The 20,726-nt window shown below is 38.2% G+C and overlaps 1 protein-coding gene across 1 annotated transcript in view; it reads right to left on the reverse strand.

Annotated features, from left to right (window-relative positions):
• Positions 1-2,713: 2,713 nt before the first annotated feature.
• Positions 2,714-20,726, reverse strand: part of LOC105454746 (homeotic protein Sex combs reduced) — a 21,174-nt gene continuing 3,161 nt past the window's right edge. The window contains exon 2 of the mRNA XM_011697603.1: positions 2,714-5,577. Within this exon, the coding sequence (XP_011695905.1) occupies positions 5,273-5,577 (305 nt within the window). The 3' untranslated portion in view covers positions 2,714-5,272. The remainder of the gene's footprint in view (positions 5,578-20,726) is intronic.

Raw genomic sequence — 20,726 nt, forward strand, 5'->3', positions numbered from 1 at the left:
AGTGTTTATATTATCTTCTTTGATGTCGACATGTGAATTGGACAGATTTGTTATTCAGACTCCGTACGTAAAAGTGCTGAAGTCTTGCTCTGCTCCGTTTGTGGACAGGGCGGGTATCGACAACTCGGACATCGATGGACGGACGAACAAACAGACGCAACGAACGAACGTGAGCGCAGATGGATAAACGTGAACGGCCTGTTTCAAGTTTGCGCTCTGGGTCTCTGTCCTGCTTGTCAGACAGCACATAGAAGAAGAGTCTCTTATCCGCACGCAGATAGCTCACTGCTTACTTATTTCTGTCGACGTATTTTCAAAATCATTTCCTCAACAGTTGATGTATTTTTCTATCTTTCCTTTAAATTGCACGACTCGAGAGAAGATATATCATAAAGACGTTAAACGAGTTTTTATGAGAAAGTCAAAATGCATTTTATCAAGATCGACAACGCAAAGAGAAAATTCGACGACAAAGTCGGTCGTTCTTACGAACGGAAAGATAAATTTGTAAGCAATAAAGTTTTTTTTTACGACTTCTTTCGACTCCGAGTCTTTCGTTACTAAACGTTTCCATGTCGAATTACACCCGACATGATTGCTCGATAAATCCCACACCTTGAACAAGACTTAATTTCACAATAGACGACCTACGCGCACTCATTTCTCGGAGCCGCGTGGTATCGACATTCTTCGCGATGTCGTGCTCGGGGCTCCGCGGTCCCCCCTCCCCCCCTCCACGCGCCACACGGTACTGTGATCCCGAACCTTGACTCTTCATTAATCACCCCGTGGTATCAATGACTGACTGAGTGACTGACGGCAGGCGAGAGGTATTATATACCTACGGTGTTCGCGCGAAAGCTGATGCTCGTCGTGGGGATCTTTCTCGTCTCTGATAGACTGACGAGAGAGAGCCTTGTCTGAAAACTTTTCTGCGCTTTCCCCTTTCCATTTCAAAGCTTAATAGCTTATTCGAGAAAATTGCAATTTTTCTTGCAATTTTCTTAATACCAACTCTCTCAATGCTAAACAGCACATGCACGCTGATCGAGTAAAGACAAGATTGCTGTAACGCGATTGTTTAAAATTTGCTGCTGTATGCAATTATGTGCACGGAGCAAGGATAGGGAGCGAGAGTTAATTATCACGATGTCGAAGTACATTCAACTCAGGAATTCTAGAGAGAGTCTGTACTTATACTTTCCGATAGAAGAGCAGTCTGATTTAATCGAGAGGTCACGACCTTACGGTAGGCTGGCGCCATAGCGCCTCTCTTTGTACCAGTATTCCGTTACGGACTATACACCGAAAGTCACGGTTACCTTGCCGCAGTCCCTAACAAAGGTGCACCTACGAATCGAATCGAATACGCGTCGTCATCGTCGGTAGCTTAGACGATCTTAGTCGTTTGAGTGAGTCTTGTGACGGATCGTGACTTGCGTTAAGGACTTGTTTCTTCTCTTGTTTTCTTGTTATATGACTCCTGTCCGCTTCGGTAGTTTTCGAGGGTGTGACTCTGCTTTATCATACACGACTCTCTGCTGCCGATACGCGATTCTTATCAGCAATCCTTCCAGACTGAATAAAATGTGAAACTGTCCGTGGCCAAGCGTGCATATATACTTACGGACGTAAGATGGTGATGGTTAAATTCTGCGATCATAATTCCGCGGGGCTAATTAATTTAATATATAATTAATGCAATTTGAGGTCAGCACCACTAATTGAAATTTGAATAATAATCCAGTTTTTTTCCGCGGACGATTTAGTTTAATATGTTTACTTAATTAAAATAATGAAATGCATTATTAGTAAAGAGGAATCTCTGTATCGCGCGATAGATAACCTCGCGTGGTCATCACGCAATTCTTCAACATGAACGTTATCGTGTTTTACGTTTGAGCAATAAAGCGGACGCGTTAAAGTATCATATCGGCAATTAAAAACATAATAATTATTGTCGTGCGTCATAATTAATATTGCCGGTCTAATTCTCTTTGTTACTTACTAATTAATAAAATAATTATGTATATTTAATAATTTTACACGTACACGCCTCGCATAATTGTTTCGGTCTCATAGGTTCCAGAAAAGAAATGTACGTCGATGATTTTCTGTACGTCATACCATTTAATAATTACAATTTAAATTATATTTAATTATACGGATCTTACACGTACGGTGCTCTAGATTACGTAGATGTAATAAGTAAATATTTTTAGTTAGGCTATTTTTTACGTATATTACATGGAATGAAATAACATTTGAGTGACGCTACGCGAACGTAATACTTGAGCTTAATTTAACTTGGAGAGAACGCATTTCTTTGCACCTGACGAATAAATAGTAAATATCTGCAATTTCCATTTCGTCTCTTACTTCGTCAAACTGCGGGCACGGGCTACGAACAGGGCTCTGAATCGATTTTTGATAAGCATCGAGATAGCACGGCTACGTATCCCGCAATGGATCTCGTGTAAAAGAGTAATGCAAATCTTGCATTATTTGTGCACATCATTCATAGGTACGGGACGTGTTGTACGACACGTGGCGTAAACAACAAAAATAATAATAATAACGAAACAAATAAAATACAATATTAACACTCGACCAAATCATAAGCAACAGACTCACTCTCAATATAATAATAAAGATAATATCAAGAATTTCAATAATGATAATGATAATAATATTAATAATAATAATAATATATAATAATGCTCACTATGCTTTATTTAAATATCCATATAACGTACCAGGCGATAACGAAAAAAAAAAAAATTATGTTGTTTCTGACAGCATTTGTGTAAGAAACAAATAATTTTTTGTACATTCTACACGACGGTTCCGAAATTATTCCACCTTAAATTAATTGAATGCAAAATATTGTCTAACCGTGAGTAGTTTCTTATTTAAGATTAATGTAATTTAATAATTTACATGACAAAAGGAAGGTCTTGTTTCGTTAACGCCTCGTACAATGATAACGTCTCGTCCGATATCGCGTTACATATTTAATAATTATGTACAATTCAATGCTAGCCTAGCTAGAAGGTCTCTTCTTTATTTGTGTTTCCTCTCTCGCTTGTACCGCTTAGAATCTCAAACAACATACACACATACTAAATTCCCTGTATTCTTCCGAATTTGCATCGCGTAACGCGCGGTTATGACAATTCAATAAGCATTAGAGCGACTGCTTTTTCCTCTCTGTCGTATCACAAGATAATCAATTACTCGAGTACTAGCTAATTAGTTTACACATTTGCGCTCGCTTCCCGGTTAACTAGTCGATACCCAATCTTATTTCTTGGATCCTTCTTATTGAATCATGCAGGGTAATACGTTTCTCTTGTTACACTCAACCACACATTTATGTATATCCTGCGCCGATAAATACGCGTAATCAGGCAGCACGTGCATGCAATTTTGCGTTAGATATTCAGCGCTACATGCACATACATTGCACCATCGAAGTCAGACGTGTACTCACAATGCATCCGGGGTCACATATCCCGTTCGACCGCATGAAACATTTCCTTTTGTTTTTTTTTATTTTATTTTATTTAATAGCTCGGATTTTTTTTAAACTATGGTTATGGAAACTAATAAAGTTTCTATGTGGATTAAAGTTAGTTTATAGTCGATGCGCGAGAAACAATAGTAGTCCATTTGTTGTATCAATCGTCGCGATAAAATGCTTGATGCGGTAGGATAAAACAAATAGTAAGTCCGCGCGAGATTTCCCTACATATCGACAATATAGGAACAACGTGGCTTGCTCCAGGGAGACATTGGTTACATTATGCTGCAAATTATTTACAAAAAGATGCAGGGTCGTAGCTGTCCACCGTTTCATTAATAAAATAATATTCTAGAATAAAACAAATGCAAATTGCATGGTACCAATGACGTTGTAATTTTCAAAAAAGCTTTGTCATTTTAGGATATAGAATTTTTTTTAGTAACTTCTAGCATTGCGTAGCGATGTGAAACAAAAAGTGTTTGAAGAGGAGATAAGGATGTATCCAGGAGGTATTTGATATGAAAAATATTATAATATTATAAAATCTTATTTATATTATAATATTATAATATTATGAATACACGGATGTAAAAATTTTTAGTTACGATTATTTCTGTAGGTATTAACTACAATAATCGTGCTATTTTTAATCACATGTAAATTATGTTGTACGAATATTTCGTTGTTATTCCACTAACTGTAACTGCGTTTCAATCATTTCTTATTTTCTAGGAATATTTCATAAAGCCTGCATAATTTATACACAATCAACATGAATTTCTAAAGGTCACTTCTCCCTTCAAGACCAGTGAAGAATAATTTGAGTATTAATGAGCGCGTCTTATGAAATATGATAGAGATTTTTAACGTAAAAATATGTTTCTTTTTGAAGTTACCTTGAGTCTCTCGCCTTTTCCACGAATACGTTCGGAAAGAGCCAAATAAGAGAATGACGCGTCGAAGAAGAAACAATAAATAAATACACAAACACATTCACCAATTTCGTTTTTAATCAATCTGTCATTCGACTTCACGTGAAACAGTGTGCAGCCAAGACAAGATAATTAATTCGTTATTTAATTAATTAATTACTTAGATCGCTGATTTCTACACCTTAAACTAGAGATTCAGTTTTATCTCACCCGCTGAGGTGGCCTCTCATCAGCATCGTTAATATCTTATAATTATGTGCGTGAGAGCCCCTCGGAGCGCGTCCAGTCTATTACGTCGGGCGCACGGCGCTATATATGCAGAAAATTTTGGCTTTTCTTCAACTTCGAAGTCGTACAGTGACAGTACTTGCGTGTCCGCAGACCGAAAGCGAGCGAGAACGGAGTTGTTTCCGCTCAGCTTCAGGAAGGAAAGAATTTTTCTCTCTTTCTCTCTCTCTCTCTCTCTCTCTCGTCTCTCGATATAGCTTTTTCCAACGGCTAAGCTGAATGTATATGCACGAACCGACACTACACGCGTAAATAATTTAAGTACGTTATTGACATACGAAAGAAGGATACTCTCGTTCCTCCGGCGCGACAATCCGAAGCATCGGCGCATTGCGGAATCAGCGGAACGCACCATGTGTCCTACTGGAAGTGAAGTCCCCCTCGACCCCGCCAAGTCACAAGTGACAGCGTAGTCGTGACGTAGCGCGGGGTCCAAGGCGGAAAAAGCCTTTTAGAAGTTCTGCTCGCCGTACATCCCGGGGAACCGGACCGCGTGTGCTCCGAGCTCGGCGGGCGAGAACTCGTCCTATGTGGCCAAGTGAGCGAACTGGCCGGGGTGGGGCGCGAACTGGTAAGGGTGCCCATACGGTGACATGTGGTACGGCACGATGTTCATGCTCGCCATCTTGTGCTCCTTCTTCCACTTCATACGCCGATTCTGGAACCAGATCTTTATCTGACGTTCCGTAAGACAGAGAGCATGCGCGATCTCAATGCGACGCCGCCTTGTCAGATAGCGATTGAAGTGAAACTCTTTCTCCAGCTCCAACGTCTGATACCTGGTGTATGAGGTCCTTTGTCGTTTTGTCTCACCGTTCGCGTTCACCGTGCCTAGAAATCAAGAGTTTTTCATCATTTCGTGAGAAGGATACAAATGCATACGACTTAAGTATAAACTTTGTAGAACGGAACTGATAAACTAATAAAGATAAATTGTTACTCGTACATTTATTCCTCGCAAACGCTGCACACGTATCAAATATCTTTAAATAGTAATTTACATATATGAAATGTTATGTTTAAGATGGATCGCGTTTTTTCAACCGCGGATCTTATCGTAGACAGGCCACGAGTGGGAAAGTGCGAAAGATTGAATAAAATGTACAGGCGATGGCATATTACTAAAGCGTCCAAGCGCGTGCAACGCGTGACGACCTCGTTAATTATTTCAACGAGTTGTGGTTAATGCCTCCGCCAGTGCTACTGGATTGCGAACTGGTCAACTTGGCAGCTGTTTTACCTATTTGCTTTGCACGCCGCGGTCATAAATAATTTTGCAACGCTATTATTACGATACTCCGCCTGTTACACCTACTTCCTTTGCAAAAATTGCCACTGATGACTGCACCGAACAACGCCAGAAATGAGCTTTGACTTAGTCTCAATGTCGCTTGCAGTATGGTATAACTGTCGCATTATAAATCATCATTATATCAAGTTAATGTAATTATAATTTGATATAATATATCGTTAAGTAAATTATTTTTTTAATAATTGTTTCTGGGATGGCAGTTTTTATAGCATAACATTATGTTAATTAGAAAAAAACATGTAATACGATTTTATAAATTAAAAGAAAATAAGATATAGTAAATATAGTAGATATATTATATATCTATACTATGTTTAGAAGTTAAATGCGACGAAATAATGTTTTTCTTGAATTTGCAGATGGTCCTTTATTGCTTTATGATTCTATTTCTCGAAAATGTTCGTGTAATTTCCGTATAACCCGTATTATATTCCGTAGTCAATATACTAATAATTTCTCTACCCTTCTTCCGCAACACTAGGTTTCGGTTCGTTATTTCAGCAGGTGTTACGCGAACAAGGGTGCTATTCGTACCTTTTCAGGTTCATTGTTAGCACGGGTCATTGCGGATATTAAAGAGTCGGCTCATTTACAGGTATAATAGATAGCCATTAATAGCGCCGTACAAGAGGGAGAAATTGACGAGAGTCGTACAAAATAAAGATGCAACCAAGTAGGAAGTATGAGTAGCGATAATCGCGCAATAAATAAGCCATTTAAATGAATCTTTGCTGACTCGTTCTCGTGTACGCATACAAGAAAAAATGCAATAAAATGTATGATATGTCAAAGAAGAAGAAGAACAGGAAGAAAAAGAAGAATGCTCTCATATGCGAATAAATATTTCCCGTTGTTCAGAAAATAGCTCTCTTGCGTATGTGATTATTCAGTGTTTCGAGCGTTTACGCATAACATTGATAACAGTACGTTTAAAGATTCGTTCCACAGCTCTGAGCAGCAGTACGAACTGGGCACTTTCACGAGAGTGAAAAGCGTTTTCGCAGAGGACGACAACCGGCGAGCGTTGAACAACGAAGCTCCTACCGGGCTTAATGACAGGACCCTTCGTCCGGTGTTATCGCTTTCCTCCCGATGTAACACGTCGCTGGGTCGTGTGGCCTGACTTTTTAATAAATAGTGTTCTGGTTGTCTGGACACGGACTCGTTCGGTCTGCATATCGTTTATCCGGCGCACCTACCCGTTTTGTAACAGACAAACGGAATTCCTTTTTCGGTCACTCGTATTATTATATGTAGAATGTTCCTATTCGCAAAAAATAATCTGCTAATGAAAAAATTCTGCAAAATTTTCAGTTTTTTATTGTTCAAAATTCTTCAGCTTCTTATATATACTTTTTGATTTTCATTAACTAATAATGAATTTATCATCATACAATTATCGAAACTCTTTTAATTTATTTTATCGTCTCGTCATATATTCCGATAATGTTTTTCAAACATAATTACATATATCTTTTTCTCTTTTTGCTGCTTTTGTTAAACAAAATTTTTATGCAATATAAAATTATAAGAGTAGATGCTTTTTCGTACGAAAAATGCATTTTCGTCTTTTCTGGTGATAAATTGCGCTATTGGTATCTCGCCGACATTCATAGAGTATACGATGGTATGTAAAGGAATGTACTCGGTGAAGGCTAGTGAGAAAGCTCTCGACGATGCTCATATGCGATTGAAATATGTTTCTTAGGCGCGCCATGTTAATTCTTCCAACTAATACCACAAGAGAGATCTCGATACGCTCACAACGCTTTGCTTGATGTCTATAACAGGTTCGGAGTTTTTATCATCCCTAAAGAACATGCGCAGGAGTAATAATCTTATAATGATATAATTGTGTGTGTGTGTGTGTGTGTGTGTGTACGCGCGCGTGCGCATTTGTGTGTGTGTTAAATCACTGAATATTATTTTATCTTCAATGTACTTGTGATTTATTATTTTTAGTAACCATGCCTTTTGATGCATTAAAGTACCGCGGTAATCGCTGACCCGATTAAATTTCACGCGTGTCAGGCACACCTGTTTAATTAGCATTTAGATTCTATCTGGCGCGATCTCAGTAGTTATTCTCGCACTATAAATTCTAAAGCATCGAGGGGAGTACGAGCCAATATGTTATTGTAACTTGAATTTCCGTAATCATACGCATGACTTGTGTTATATATATCTCGGTAATAAATTTCGTAATCGCATTGCATCTTAAGCAGATGCAATGGAAGCACTTCGTATATTCATTTGTCAATTCACCTCCGTGAAGATGCGGAAGATCGTCTTACAATTTGAAAATTTTACTTTCTTCAGGAAATAATAATCGAAAAAATAAGATGCATTATTATAAATTTATTAGTTACATAAGGAAAAGAATGTAAGTAATTAGTTATATACGATTGAGCAACATTATAACTTGTTTCAAAATCTCATCAAAATTATCTCGACAATTAATTGCGTTATTAATCAATTGATCGCCTGTGATATTTATCGTGTTTGCTGAAGTGTAATTATCAAGAATCAATGATTAGATCGTCTTAAATATTCAAATTTATATATAATAAATAAGAAGAAAAGGTATACATAGAACAAAAATATTATTATATATCTTCTGTGTTCCTCACTTATATCTTATCTAATAATTACTTAATGTTTTAATCCAAACAATAGTTAATGTTGCTATAATGGAGTAAAACGCGTATCTTTACAAGTTCTCTGTACATGGCGATTAAGTTACTTATATGAGGCCCTCAAGTTTCTCATAGAGACGCACGAGCGAACGGATAAAGATTGAAATAAAAACGCTTAGTGTGTCTATCACGCAATGAGAGATGTGCGGGTCGAAGAGGTGCGCATAGCTGTCGTCGTTGTAAGACTGAGGCGGGCTAAGCGCAGGGCCATGTCGTGTCACCCATCTCGATGTCACCTCGTGTCGTCTAGCCTTTTCGTGCCTCGCTCTTAATAGAACGCGGAGTGCGCGTGTATTTGCACCGAACCCTGTACCAAACGTGTCACCGACTGCCAGTCTGACGACTGCTGTGTCTGCCTGACTGACAGATCGGCTGGTTAAGGCTGAGTAACACGTGACTGGGATAAAATCCCGCGCGATACTCCATAACGTGTTCCCGGTATGTCTGATTTTGATCTCCTTGGTTTTTATTAATACACACTCAAGCTCTCCTTTGTTGCGACTTCCTCGGTTCTTGAATAAGTTTTACTTACATACGCAATATGTAAATCTTCTTAAACTATACGTGATGAAAGAAAAAATATATAGATACTTAAAAAAATGTCTTGTTTTAAATTAAAGTATAAACACTATTAGGAATATAATTAAATTTAAATTTGGGAATTGTATATATAATTAAGTCACATATTTAAGAGAATTGAGATATTTATATTAATACTATAAATTTAAAAGTATCATTTTTATTATAATTAGACTTAATTAAAAAAAATTAATATTAATTACAATTAACTAGAAATATTTTGTCATTGTTAAAGAATATACTTAGTTAAAGTGAAGTTTATATACACGAAAAAAGTTTTATACAAAATGTATCAATAATAACGGGTTTTTTTAAACATCAAAATTATTATTTCATACGTAATTTAAATGAAGAAACGCATAGTTATTGTTCTTTATTGTCTGTTCTTGGCTTGCTCTATGAAGTAATGCGTGGGTATTTAATACTGTGTCAATTGTGTTGTAGATCAGAAGTATTATATATCACTATTCGTGATAGATTACAGATTAGGTGCTGAGAAAAGAATCAAAATATCTTGCGATCGCAATCGTGCTGTATTGCATTCCGCGAGTGCGAGTAGATAGGTATGTGACGTGTGTTTGTGTACACGTATAGGTACATATAAGTTCAGTATGTCGGTCGGGAGCAAGTTCCACGAAAGTATATATAGAACTCTTGTACTACCCCCAACCCCCGGCATATATCTGAATGGTTATCTGATACGAGAGCTCAAGTACGGCCGTATCAATTCTTTCCATCTCTACGATCGATTTAAGAATCCCAAAGAAGCCAATAAAAATCCGTAAGTTTCGCGATGTAATGAACAGCGGGAATTGTTTTAAATCTCGTTACCATTAGATATATCAAACGCCAATTTCTCACGGTATTAATGAATCACGCTTAACTGAGTTTAATCACGTACAAGTTCGATCATCTATGCCAACTTACTTTGCAGTCACCAAATTATAGTAAAGCGCTTCTGCACGTACATCATGCAGAAGGAGGTTTTAGAAATTTTTAAAAGATGTCCTATATAATTTTTGCATGTCATTGCATTTTCAAAATCATGTGTTTAGTCCAATTAGAATTATTATTCATGCAGCCAGTACGCATCGCTACTTGTGAAAGAATCAATGTCAAATGAAAGTGAAACGCTTTTTAAAAATCGAACTTTATTTAAATTCTCATATGCATTTAAACAAAAGCATTAATTGCATAATAGAAACAAGAAGATTCCATTTACAATGCAAATGCTGTGATAAAGCAGACGACGTTCAAAATTACAATATCCAACACCGTCTTCGTTCAAACAGCATCGGCACTACTGACAAAAGAAAATGAGAGGTTCATAAATAACCCGAGCAGTTCACCGCGGCTATTATGCAATTACGATTGCATCTCTATAGCATAGGTGGTCTAAGGCTTCAAGATCTCATGTTCGACCGTACAAGATAGTGTCCCCTTAAAAGTTGTCACTGTTTCAGCTGAGACATTCAGCTAGTGGTATCGCGTGGCTGGCATATTCCGTCTTCGTTTTCTGCTCTGTCCGAGTTCTACGTTACTAATGATAGGCTTGTAGTCAGGCTTCTTCTTAATTCACTCTTTTTATTCTGCGAATTCCACAGAATTATGACAAGAAAAAAAAAGATATCATTTGTGTATTCATGTTATACATATATATATCTTAAAAGCTTAATGTAACTTTAATTTCGAAATATTCATGACACACGTTTTTCGTTTGCTGTTGCAGAGACTTTTTCTGTTTTAACAAATTATACGCAAAATTTAATTTTTTAAAAATAAAGATATAGATAAAAATAACAAGTAGATTGTATTATTTAATTATAGGATATATGCTGACAAATTTAATCACAAAAAGTTGCATTATGATCATGCGTGTACCATCAAATATTACTTAATATAAAATATAAAGACCATATATATATAACATGTCCTCAAACTAATTTGTTCCATAATTCTTAATCTTATCCTAGGACATAGATTCGCGATGATTTGTACACGAGGTAAAGACTTTAGTTATACGTAAGGCCCACCGATGTCGGGGCAATGATAGGAGATTATCCGATACGCACGCCTCCGTCTGGCTGCGCGCCAGTATGAATAGCCAGTGGCGCGTCATGAATTTTCGTTGAAACGTTGCGTCGAGTCTAGCGATATATAGCACAAACGTAATCCACGCACAATTTAAATTTATCTACACGCGGCTCCGCGCGCTCTGTCAGTCAGTCCTTCGTTCGGAGCTGATTTGTGACCTATCCGTACTCGCGCAGCTGACGGCCAATCGCACGCCGAAGATCGGCCTTCCTCTCGAGCGGAGAAATCAACGGTCCAACATTCCACGGCGGAGGAAGGCGACCGAGAACGACATTAGACGATCGTGAGTTTGATCGGGCTTCTAGGTGTCTACGATCCACCTGTTACCAAACGTTCGGACACCGAGACCTGTCGCCTCGAAAGCTCAGACCGGAATCCGCGGGATCTATTTCGATCGGTATACAGCTGACACGCCCGGACCACACCGCGGAAAGTTGCCGGTTATAAATCTTCGGAGGTACATGAAGCTAGTCGCTCTTTCAAAAGGATCTATTAATTTCCACTCTACTCGCGGAGCATGGAAATCCTTTTATTGGCGACTGTTACGCTCAATCATAGCTCAGAGGATTTCCTCCCCACGTTAATGAGGGTGTCACGTGTTTGTTATTTTTACGTGACGTTTTATAACCGTCGCTAAAATTAAAAGATAGACGCGCGATGTAAGTAGGTCGAGCGGACGTATATTCTGTCACGAAGAATGGCGATGATAGAACTGGTAGAAATTCTCTTACGGCGGAAAATTCATTTACAGAAAAAGAGATGCGATATTCGAATTGGGTCAACGACACCTTCTACCATGCAGACGCATCCGCGTGTGCATTGGACAGTTATAAATAGATTTAAAAACTATTGCTTTTCAATTCAAATGGGGGTAGCAAGTGGTTTTCAAGGGCTGGATTCAGCTTGGAAGAGATGCTGGAAACGAGGTGACGAAAGAACGAAGGGTGTGAAAATGGAGGAGGAAGGAGGGGGAGGGGAATGCAGAAAAGGGGAGAAAGAGAGTGGCAGCCTTGCTGAAGCTTTTATGCCGAAGTTTGCGCAGCGGACGTTCCGCGGATCATTTGTTATCTTCCACGAGAAAGCTCTCTGACGCAAATAGGTTTGTTTCTGGCCGCTTTAAACGCTTCACAATAATCCGCGCGGACTCAAATTCAATTAACGCCTCGTCGTCCCCACTTCGCGTCGTGCACGTCTACCTCCCTTCCTTCATTTTGCACTTTGTACTCGTTGACAGCATACAAAAGCCAGTACAGTCTTTCTTTCGTCTCTTTTATACATGGCGCATGAACCATGAGAATATTGAGGTACGTGCTTCGAAGTCCTGATGACCTTGAACTCTGGAATGTCCTGCCGAATGCGAAGCAGCGAGTATGCCGTTTGCCAGTTGCCGCGAAGACGCTATGCAAAGTTTAAAGTTGCGTGTGCCGTGCACGAGATGTTTCACCGCTCGGTTTAAATACATATTACGAAGAACACAGTACGAAAGTATGCTGATCCCTATCGCTTTTCGATAAATCTCTCGTATAGCGAAGCGTGTGCCTCGCTAAACCGTCATCCGACTAAAATTAGATTCTCCTCTTTCACACTAGGTCATCTCTGTGAGATTGATAGAACCGAGAATAACATATTATCCATTCTCTCGCCGCGCCGTGGATTGAATCCGCGCGTCTATACCGCGTTTGTATGTGTACGTGTGTGCGTGAGCCTGCTCGCGCAAGAAACTGTCGTCTCTCCGAGGGGTTACTTTATACAGTCGAATGAAAGAGAGGCACACAAGACGTGATCGCGCGCGTATATATCGGAGGAGGAACGGCGGAGGACCCCGAGCCCTCGGATTGAGGAAGAATAGGGATAGAGGCTACGCGTCTCCATCCATCAGGCGACGGTCCGCCAGCCGCGTCCGACACACGCGACTCAAACCTACCGACAACCTTCCGAATGCATTATCTTCCTTCGAAGGATACACACGCATATCATTTGGACCGATGGTCCTCTTCTTGTCCGATTTCGGATAATCCCTCACGAACATTGTTCCATCTTACCGCGCCACGTCTTCGCAATATTATCATTTTTCGTGGCCAATGCTCTAAAACACCGGAAGCGAATTCCTCAAAATCAAGGAACACAGCTTTGATTAATAACAATTAAGAGAGACAATGGAAATTCCATCCGACCAGTGTGAATCAATGAAAGATTGACGTTCGGTCTCTCGAACTTTGATCGCCCCACGAAGAGTCCGACAATAGCCTGTTTTAGAGACTCTTAAACTGTTAATTGACAATAATCGTGAGCGTGGAATATACCGCTATTACCGCGCGAAGTATAAGGCATCGACATTCCATAAATGTTCGTATGGCCATTCGGACACACGGACACGTGTGCTCGCGACGTATACGTGTATTGGACCGCGTAGAACGTTCCTGCCGCTGGGAAAATTAATGACTTACCTTCAGCGGGAACAATACAGTCAGCTGCGACTCTCTACGTGTCTGAGTACAGTGCGTCGCGGTGATGCGAGCTGCCTAAGGTCGAACAAAAACACACAGGCGTGCGAAGTCGCATACGCGTGTACGTGCGCGCATATATACATTATACATTTCGTGCGTGTCACCTATGCGAATTGATTTATTCCCATCGAGAGCTAGGAGAAAATGCAAATGCGTAATTTTCATTCGACGGGCTCGCGCGCATTTATATATATATATATGTATATATTTCTTTTGATGATACGTCAAGCCTTTTATTTCGCACCGCAGGAAATCGCGCGGATAAAGTGAAAGCGACAAATATAATTAGGCTACGTTTCAACAATGCGCTTATAACTTTTTGTCTTCTTGAAACGGTACATGCAAGATTATTACGTGCGGCGATAACATTTCACCCACCAAAAGTGTCATAAAATCCAATCTCAACCATCGACAGCTGCGACAAACGCCATTTGTCCCCTGTTTCGCGTAACATTCGTCGTGTCGGGTGGATAAATCTCATCGGAAGCGCGTGTCCCTTTCCGGGACTCTACACCACGTCCTCTATGAATCATGCAGTACCTATGCTCCTATGTTAGGTTGCTCCTCTTAGGAGGCTGTCCGTTCTGATCGTCCATGGCGTTCCTCCTAGTTACCCCACACGAGTGGTGCCGCAAGCCCTCAGAACGCCTTGTGCTAGTACATAAGCCTCGCGCAAGCATTTATTTATGGTCCTGAGTCGCTGGGGTGTACGTAGGACCGCCTCTACACCACCCAAACACGCTTTACCCAGAGCATCGCCGCGGAATAAAGCTGTTCCCGTCCAAAATCTATCTTCGCCCATGATTTTCTCATACCGTAACAGTGAAAAGAGATCGTAATTATTGTACGTCTTTAATGATCCCATTCCTTTCTTATAAATATTATAGAAGCTTGTCAAGAGATGTCCGTTAGAAATTTTTTATTAACAGCAATAAATATTTATACAAAATATTATACTTTTATTTTAAATTTTATCAAAAGAATTAAATGTGTAATTATTACTCGTTTAAATGAATAAATTTGCATAACGTGTGGGGATATCAGTAATACTTTTCTTTGTGTATTTGAAGAGCTTCTCGAAAATTTCTTTTATAAAAAGCTTCTCTAGAAGAAGGTATTTTCTCTCCGTGTTACTTTCGATGAGTTGAACGAGTAGGACCGAAATAGTTGCACCAGAAGCAAAAAGGGGAGTTGTGTGCTGAGCGTGATTCCGTGCGAGGCACTTGCCATGACAAAATGCGCGTTTATACTTTCATGGATTGAAGCATCAGAGTAATTAGATAATTGAAGCGTGGAAAAAGTCTGTGTCAGTGCTTGAAAAAAAATAATAAATCTCAACGGAAACAGCTGCATTAACATTAATGTTCACATCTAATAAGATGGTTTGGATAATAATTACTTACTATTTTGAAGGAATTGCTCGGTGTTGTTTCGAAGGAATTGTTAATTAAATTCTTTTACAAAGAGATTTCAATACAAAAGTTCATCGAAAGATTTAAATTACTAATTGTAAGTACAATATATTATGTAGTGCAAATTAGTAGTAACAGCAAATTATTGTATATTCAATGTAAAAATATTATTTTTTTACTACTAATAATAGAAGAATTTATTTAATTTTTATCTAAGTATTAAGAATTTGTTTTTCAATTATATAATAATTTACATGAGATCCTATTGAGAATGAGATTCACAATTATGTGGAACAAAATAATTTTGAAAAAGTTATAAATTCCTCGTTTCTAATATATCATTTGTTTACTTATTCAAAAAACTGAAGATTATTTAGCTAAAATATAGTTATTTGAGCTTAATAATTTGTTACATGTACAAGAGAAGGAAATGTCTAGGTATCTTAACTAATAGTAACGAATGACAAATATCTACATCTGATTTACGAGAGATATATTTCACGGTAAAGTTTGTTTCGCGGCGGTCAGAGCAAAACGGCCGAGAATTTGATTACATCACATTAGGCTGTACATTTTAAAAGGATGATGTAAGTGCACAGAACCGTTGATCTTCGCGTGATTTATTTATCACTGGCATGGCCGGGCTCTGGCCGGTGTATATGCGACTATTATACATTGCATGCAACTTGTGTGTATCTTCTAAATCGAGTTGTCGCGACGGACGATGACGCTTCCCGCACGATTCTTGCATTACCGCGGCTCGCAATAATCGCCCGTCGCGAAACGAGCGTTGTTAATAATCATTAGCGAAACTCCCAGAAGGTGCAGAAATGTTATCGCGATATATATTAATAACGTATGTATACAAAACGCATGACATTATAGATACGTGATCATTTATATTTAATAGCTATTTCATTGCTGTAATCTAATTTAATATAAAAGAGATTTGATTATGAAATTGGTTCATTTTAAAGGCTAATTGAATCAGATTTATTATTGTTGTTTTCAATTAATGTTATAATCCATTATTCAATGATGTTTTAAGCATTTGCATCTACCATTCTTCTTCTACGCTTTTAGTACAAACATTATTGTAGATGTAATTAGTGTTAGGTAGCGTGAAACGTTTACTCGAAATTTGGAAGAATCTCGTGATGTACGGTGAAGGAAAACAAAAATTTGCGGTTATTTTTGCAGGGCAGTTTTTCGATTTACGCGTTGTGACAAAACCACGAAATGTGTGTACCGGCGGCGTCGCCCTTTACTACGCCATTCAGCGTTAGCTCGTAAATTTTCAGAAGAGGGAATCTTCTCCTCGGGGAGGGTTTGTCGGCCGAAAGGGCGACTGCAGGAGCATAAGGATCAAGGATCCCCGTGGCGACCGGGCCACGCAGCAACAGGCGGCCCACTTCGCCCCCGGCACACATCCATTACCCCATCGGCTCATCCCGTTTGCACTAGGCGCTTGCAATGAAAATTTATGTCCTAATAAGTGATTCGCGCTCTTCCCGCGGTTATACGCAAACTGCAGTACAGTGGTAACTTTCTTCTCTTTGGCAGGTACAACACATTTCGTTTCAACTAATCCCACACAATCATAATTAAGAATCGTGAATGAGAAATGACAGAATTATGAATTACTGAATCATGAATTATGAATTAAACTTTAAAATAGAGTATGTATGTTTTGCTGATTTAAAACATTTAGCACATATGTATGTATGTTGTATATCCAGTATTTATGTATAATAATCATAAGAGAAAAATACTATTGATAATAATGTTACTATCATTTTTATGTCATTACTATTTTACGATGACTATGGATCATATTATTAAATTTAGTAAAATTATAAGAATATATTTTTCTTTTTATATTAATTTTTAGTTTATTTTGTTAGGCTAACAAAATAAACAACTAACTACACTAGTTAACAATTAACTTTACAAGCAATATTTATAAAGACGAGGAAAAATAAGCTAAACATGAATTTTCTAAAGAATTATGATCGTGAAATTATTTTTAGACGATGACGAACAATCCTAGATTTCGCTAACCCTAATGTCTTAGAACATACGTACGTATGGCGTGGATTGATTAAGCATCTCGGAATAAAAACATTTTCGTCGGGGTAAAAATGCAGTATGCTATGTAGTTAGTAAAACCAGTTCTTTGAGCTCGTCCTCGTATCTCCCTCTCCTGTTAGTAGGTACGCTGTAACCGTACGTACATCACGCATGCATATTTGCTTAAGGCACTGTACTTATTTTATCTGCACCATATCGAAATTCAATACGCAGAATGCAATAAACAAAAAACCGTTTTCTATTTCTTCGTTATTATCATAAATACGGGGAACTTTAGCGCACGTAGAAATTATGACAAATTAATCCAATAAAATGGCAATCAGGAGAACTTGACATAATATCACGGTTCATTTAAATCATTTGTAGACGCCATTTCTCGACAAGAAAATTGTTCCGCCAACTATCACATATTTATGACGTGTAAATGTGCTAAGGGCATTAAGTGAGATCCAGTTCTACTGGTTCGACTGTCTACCCTTCCGGCGTGGGGGATTCGTACGTTGGAAATCACGTTGGTAGCCATCTATCAATCGGGACACAGAAACGTGCCTTTCCTCGCGGCGCTCCGCACATCCTTATTTATGGCGGAATGATCGGCCCATAATTACAGACTCCATGACGAAAACGACCTTCTGCTTATCTAAACAGGGGCTGTGGCGCGGGCGCCCACTCGCATACACACAGGTCGATATTTCGGAAATAAACTGCAGAACTGTTCATTTCACACATCAATTGCATGTTTATTCGCGTTTGCTGCTCGTCAGATGATAGCCACTTATCTCAAACCTATCTCGGACTTGCTACTTATCCCGAAGATGACCCACATGCTTGTGGCTGCGTGATTTTGCCGGCAGCAAGGACGTATTCCAGATAATTTTTTCCAAAATAGTGAAAATTTTTTTAGATTTTTATAAATATATTTCAATTTTTATTAAAACATGTCTTCTAATATTCGACAAATAATTAAAATAATGATTTAAAGCGTGAGGAGAATTTTTAAGCGCAAAAACAGTAAACATACCGAAGATAAAACTTCTACGATAATATAATAAAAATTAGAAACCGTGATTACACTTTTTGCTATTGATCGATTTAAAGAAAACATTTTTTTTCTTGTGCTATCTTACGTCAGCTTTGCTTATGGGAGTATAATCGGTCTGTTATTATACTTTCATAAAGTAAATTAAACCTTTCATTTGCCTAATCACTTTGTCTCTTTCAAAATATTCTTCTCTTTTTCTCCAAATTACCAATACTCCACAAATAATTATGCTATTATTTGTAACGATAATTCTATATTTATCATAATTATACAATCGTTTTAAATTATTTATATAATTATAAAATGATATCTTACTGTTTCGATATTATTGGAACATTTGTATTTAAACTTAATTTTATATGTTTATTAAATATTCTTATCGTAGAGCCACTATATGCCTAGAGATTTAATTGTTCATTTAGCAAATTGTAGAATGGTATGATAAGTATGTTAATAATAATTTATATTTTTAATAGAAGTGTTTTTCTCCCACATAAGGCAGAGTAGTAAAATCATACAGTAATGTACTATTTCGAATAAGCGAGATTCTCTTATTCGTACTTTTGGCTATTAATAAACAGTTTATTTTTTCAAATCTAGTGTTCAAACGTTTATGCATCAGAAGAAGCAACGGGTTCAAAAGCGTCGGAACGGCTGGACGAAGTCTAAACGGAGTGTCTTATGTTGAGCACTAACTTCGTCGAATCAATTATTTTCCTCTTAATGTAGATATGAACTGTTTATTTTCATTTGTTGGTCGATTATTTTGCATACAGTTTTAATTTCCATATGTTTGTTCAAATAATTTTAAAAAATTTCTCGTATTTAATGCTAGAAATTTATAACGATAATCGTCGATTTATTTCAGATTTGAAATAAGTTTTAAGAATTTCCTTTACAAAAGAAAACATGTCCTTGAAATTCGTCTTAACACAGTTTGAACAATTGAAAGAGTTGAACAATTGAAGAAGTTTGTCAGAAATAAATGCTAAGAGTTCAGACAAAGGTTTTGCATTGAGAATATTAGAAGACAGTTTTAACAGGTCAATAATGCTGCTAAATAAATATTTCAAGCGTGTTCCTCAGGACCACTGCATTCCATGCATTCGCGCAAGATTTATGATTTTACTTCGTTGTTACTCTTTGCTATGCGGTAATTATTCTCGCGTTAGTAGAATTTATAATGATATTATTCACTATAGACCATACTATTTATTTTCTAATGCTTTTTAGACTTAAAAAAAAATTGATATTTTATTTGCTTGACACATAAATTAATTTTTTTATTATTCTCATTAATTCTCAGCGTTATCGTCATAGATAATTATAATTCACCAGCAATCTTGATTTTTTGCACTACTATGGAATATTACTTCGTAGTTTAATTATAGCTGGAATTCCACAAAAATTTAAAACTGTTAATTGTTAAGGTCGTTAAGATAAGGTCGTATTATGCTAAATATATACACGTATATATAAGATCCTGTTTTTGTAATACATGTTATAACCGAAATATAGACCAGCGAGTCCGCTCATACCTTTCGTTTCTCGCGAATCGATGTATACGCGAAATAATCGCGCAAAAGACGTAAGCCGAAGTAAAAGGATGCTATATTAACCAGGCGGGCACGATGCGAACGATTGGGAGAGGAAGCCAAAACTTGTATAAGAAAGATCTGAGCCGCGTATCCCGTTTGGGGGCCGAGCCGAACGATCTGAGGCCCTCGTTCGAGCTAACCCGAGAGAACTAGAAGGAGAAGGCAACCCCCCGCGCCTTACAATGCAGCCTGATTTATGGCCCGGGCGCACATACATAGAGTTACACACGATATCATAATACCATTAATTCTTCGTCAAATTCCCCGCTGACTGAATCATACTGGCCGCGCAGTAAATCACGCGGGGCGACTAATGTGAGCGCGACCAGCGCGCTGGGCTGTTTTATCTTCTTTGAACCATGGGGGCAGGTGAATCTAGTCTTGGTCCCCGCTGAATTACTGTTACCCGTTCTGACCGCACCCCCGCACTGCTTTTCGTCCGTATTTCGAACCGCGAGCTCATTTCCGTGTACATACTCGGCCGATCGTAGATAGAGAGCACGAATCGCGACGTTTTGTGCCGACGGTTTTGATGCGTTTATGGAGCATTTATTCCGAGGTGTATTTATGTAATCACTATTCGACTACTTGACACGTTACTAACCGTCTTTGATTCTTTATCTCGTTCCTTATTTGTTTTCCCTTAGTA

This window comes from Wasmannia auropunctata, unplaced genomic scaffold (genome assembly GCF_000956235.1).
Source record: "Wasmannia auropunctata unplaced genomic scaffold, wasmannia.A_1.0 LD335976.1, whole genome shotgun sequence".
Taxonomy (NCBI): domain Eukaryota; kingdom Metazoa; phylum Arthropoda; class Insecta; order Hymenoptera; family Formicidae; genus Wasmannia; species Wasmannia auropunctata.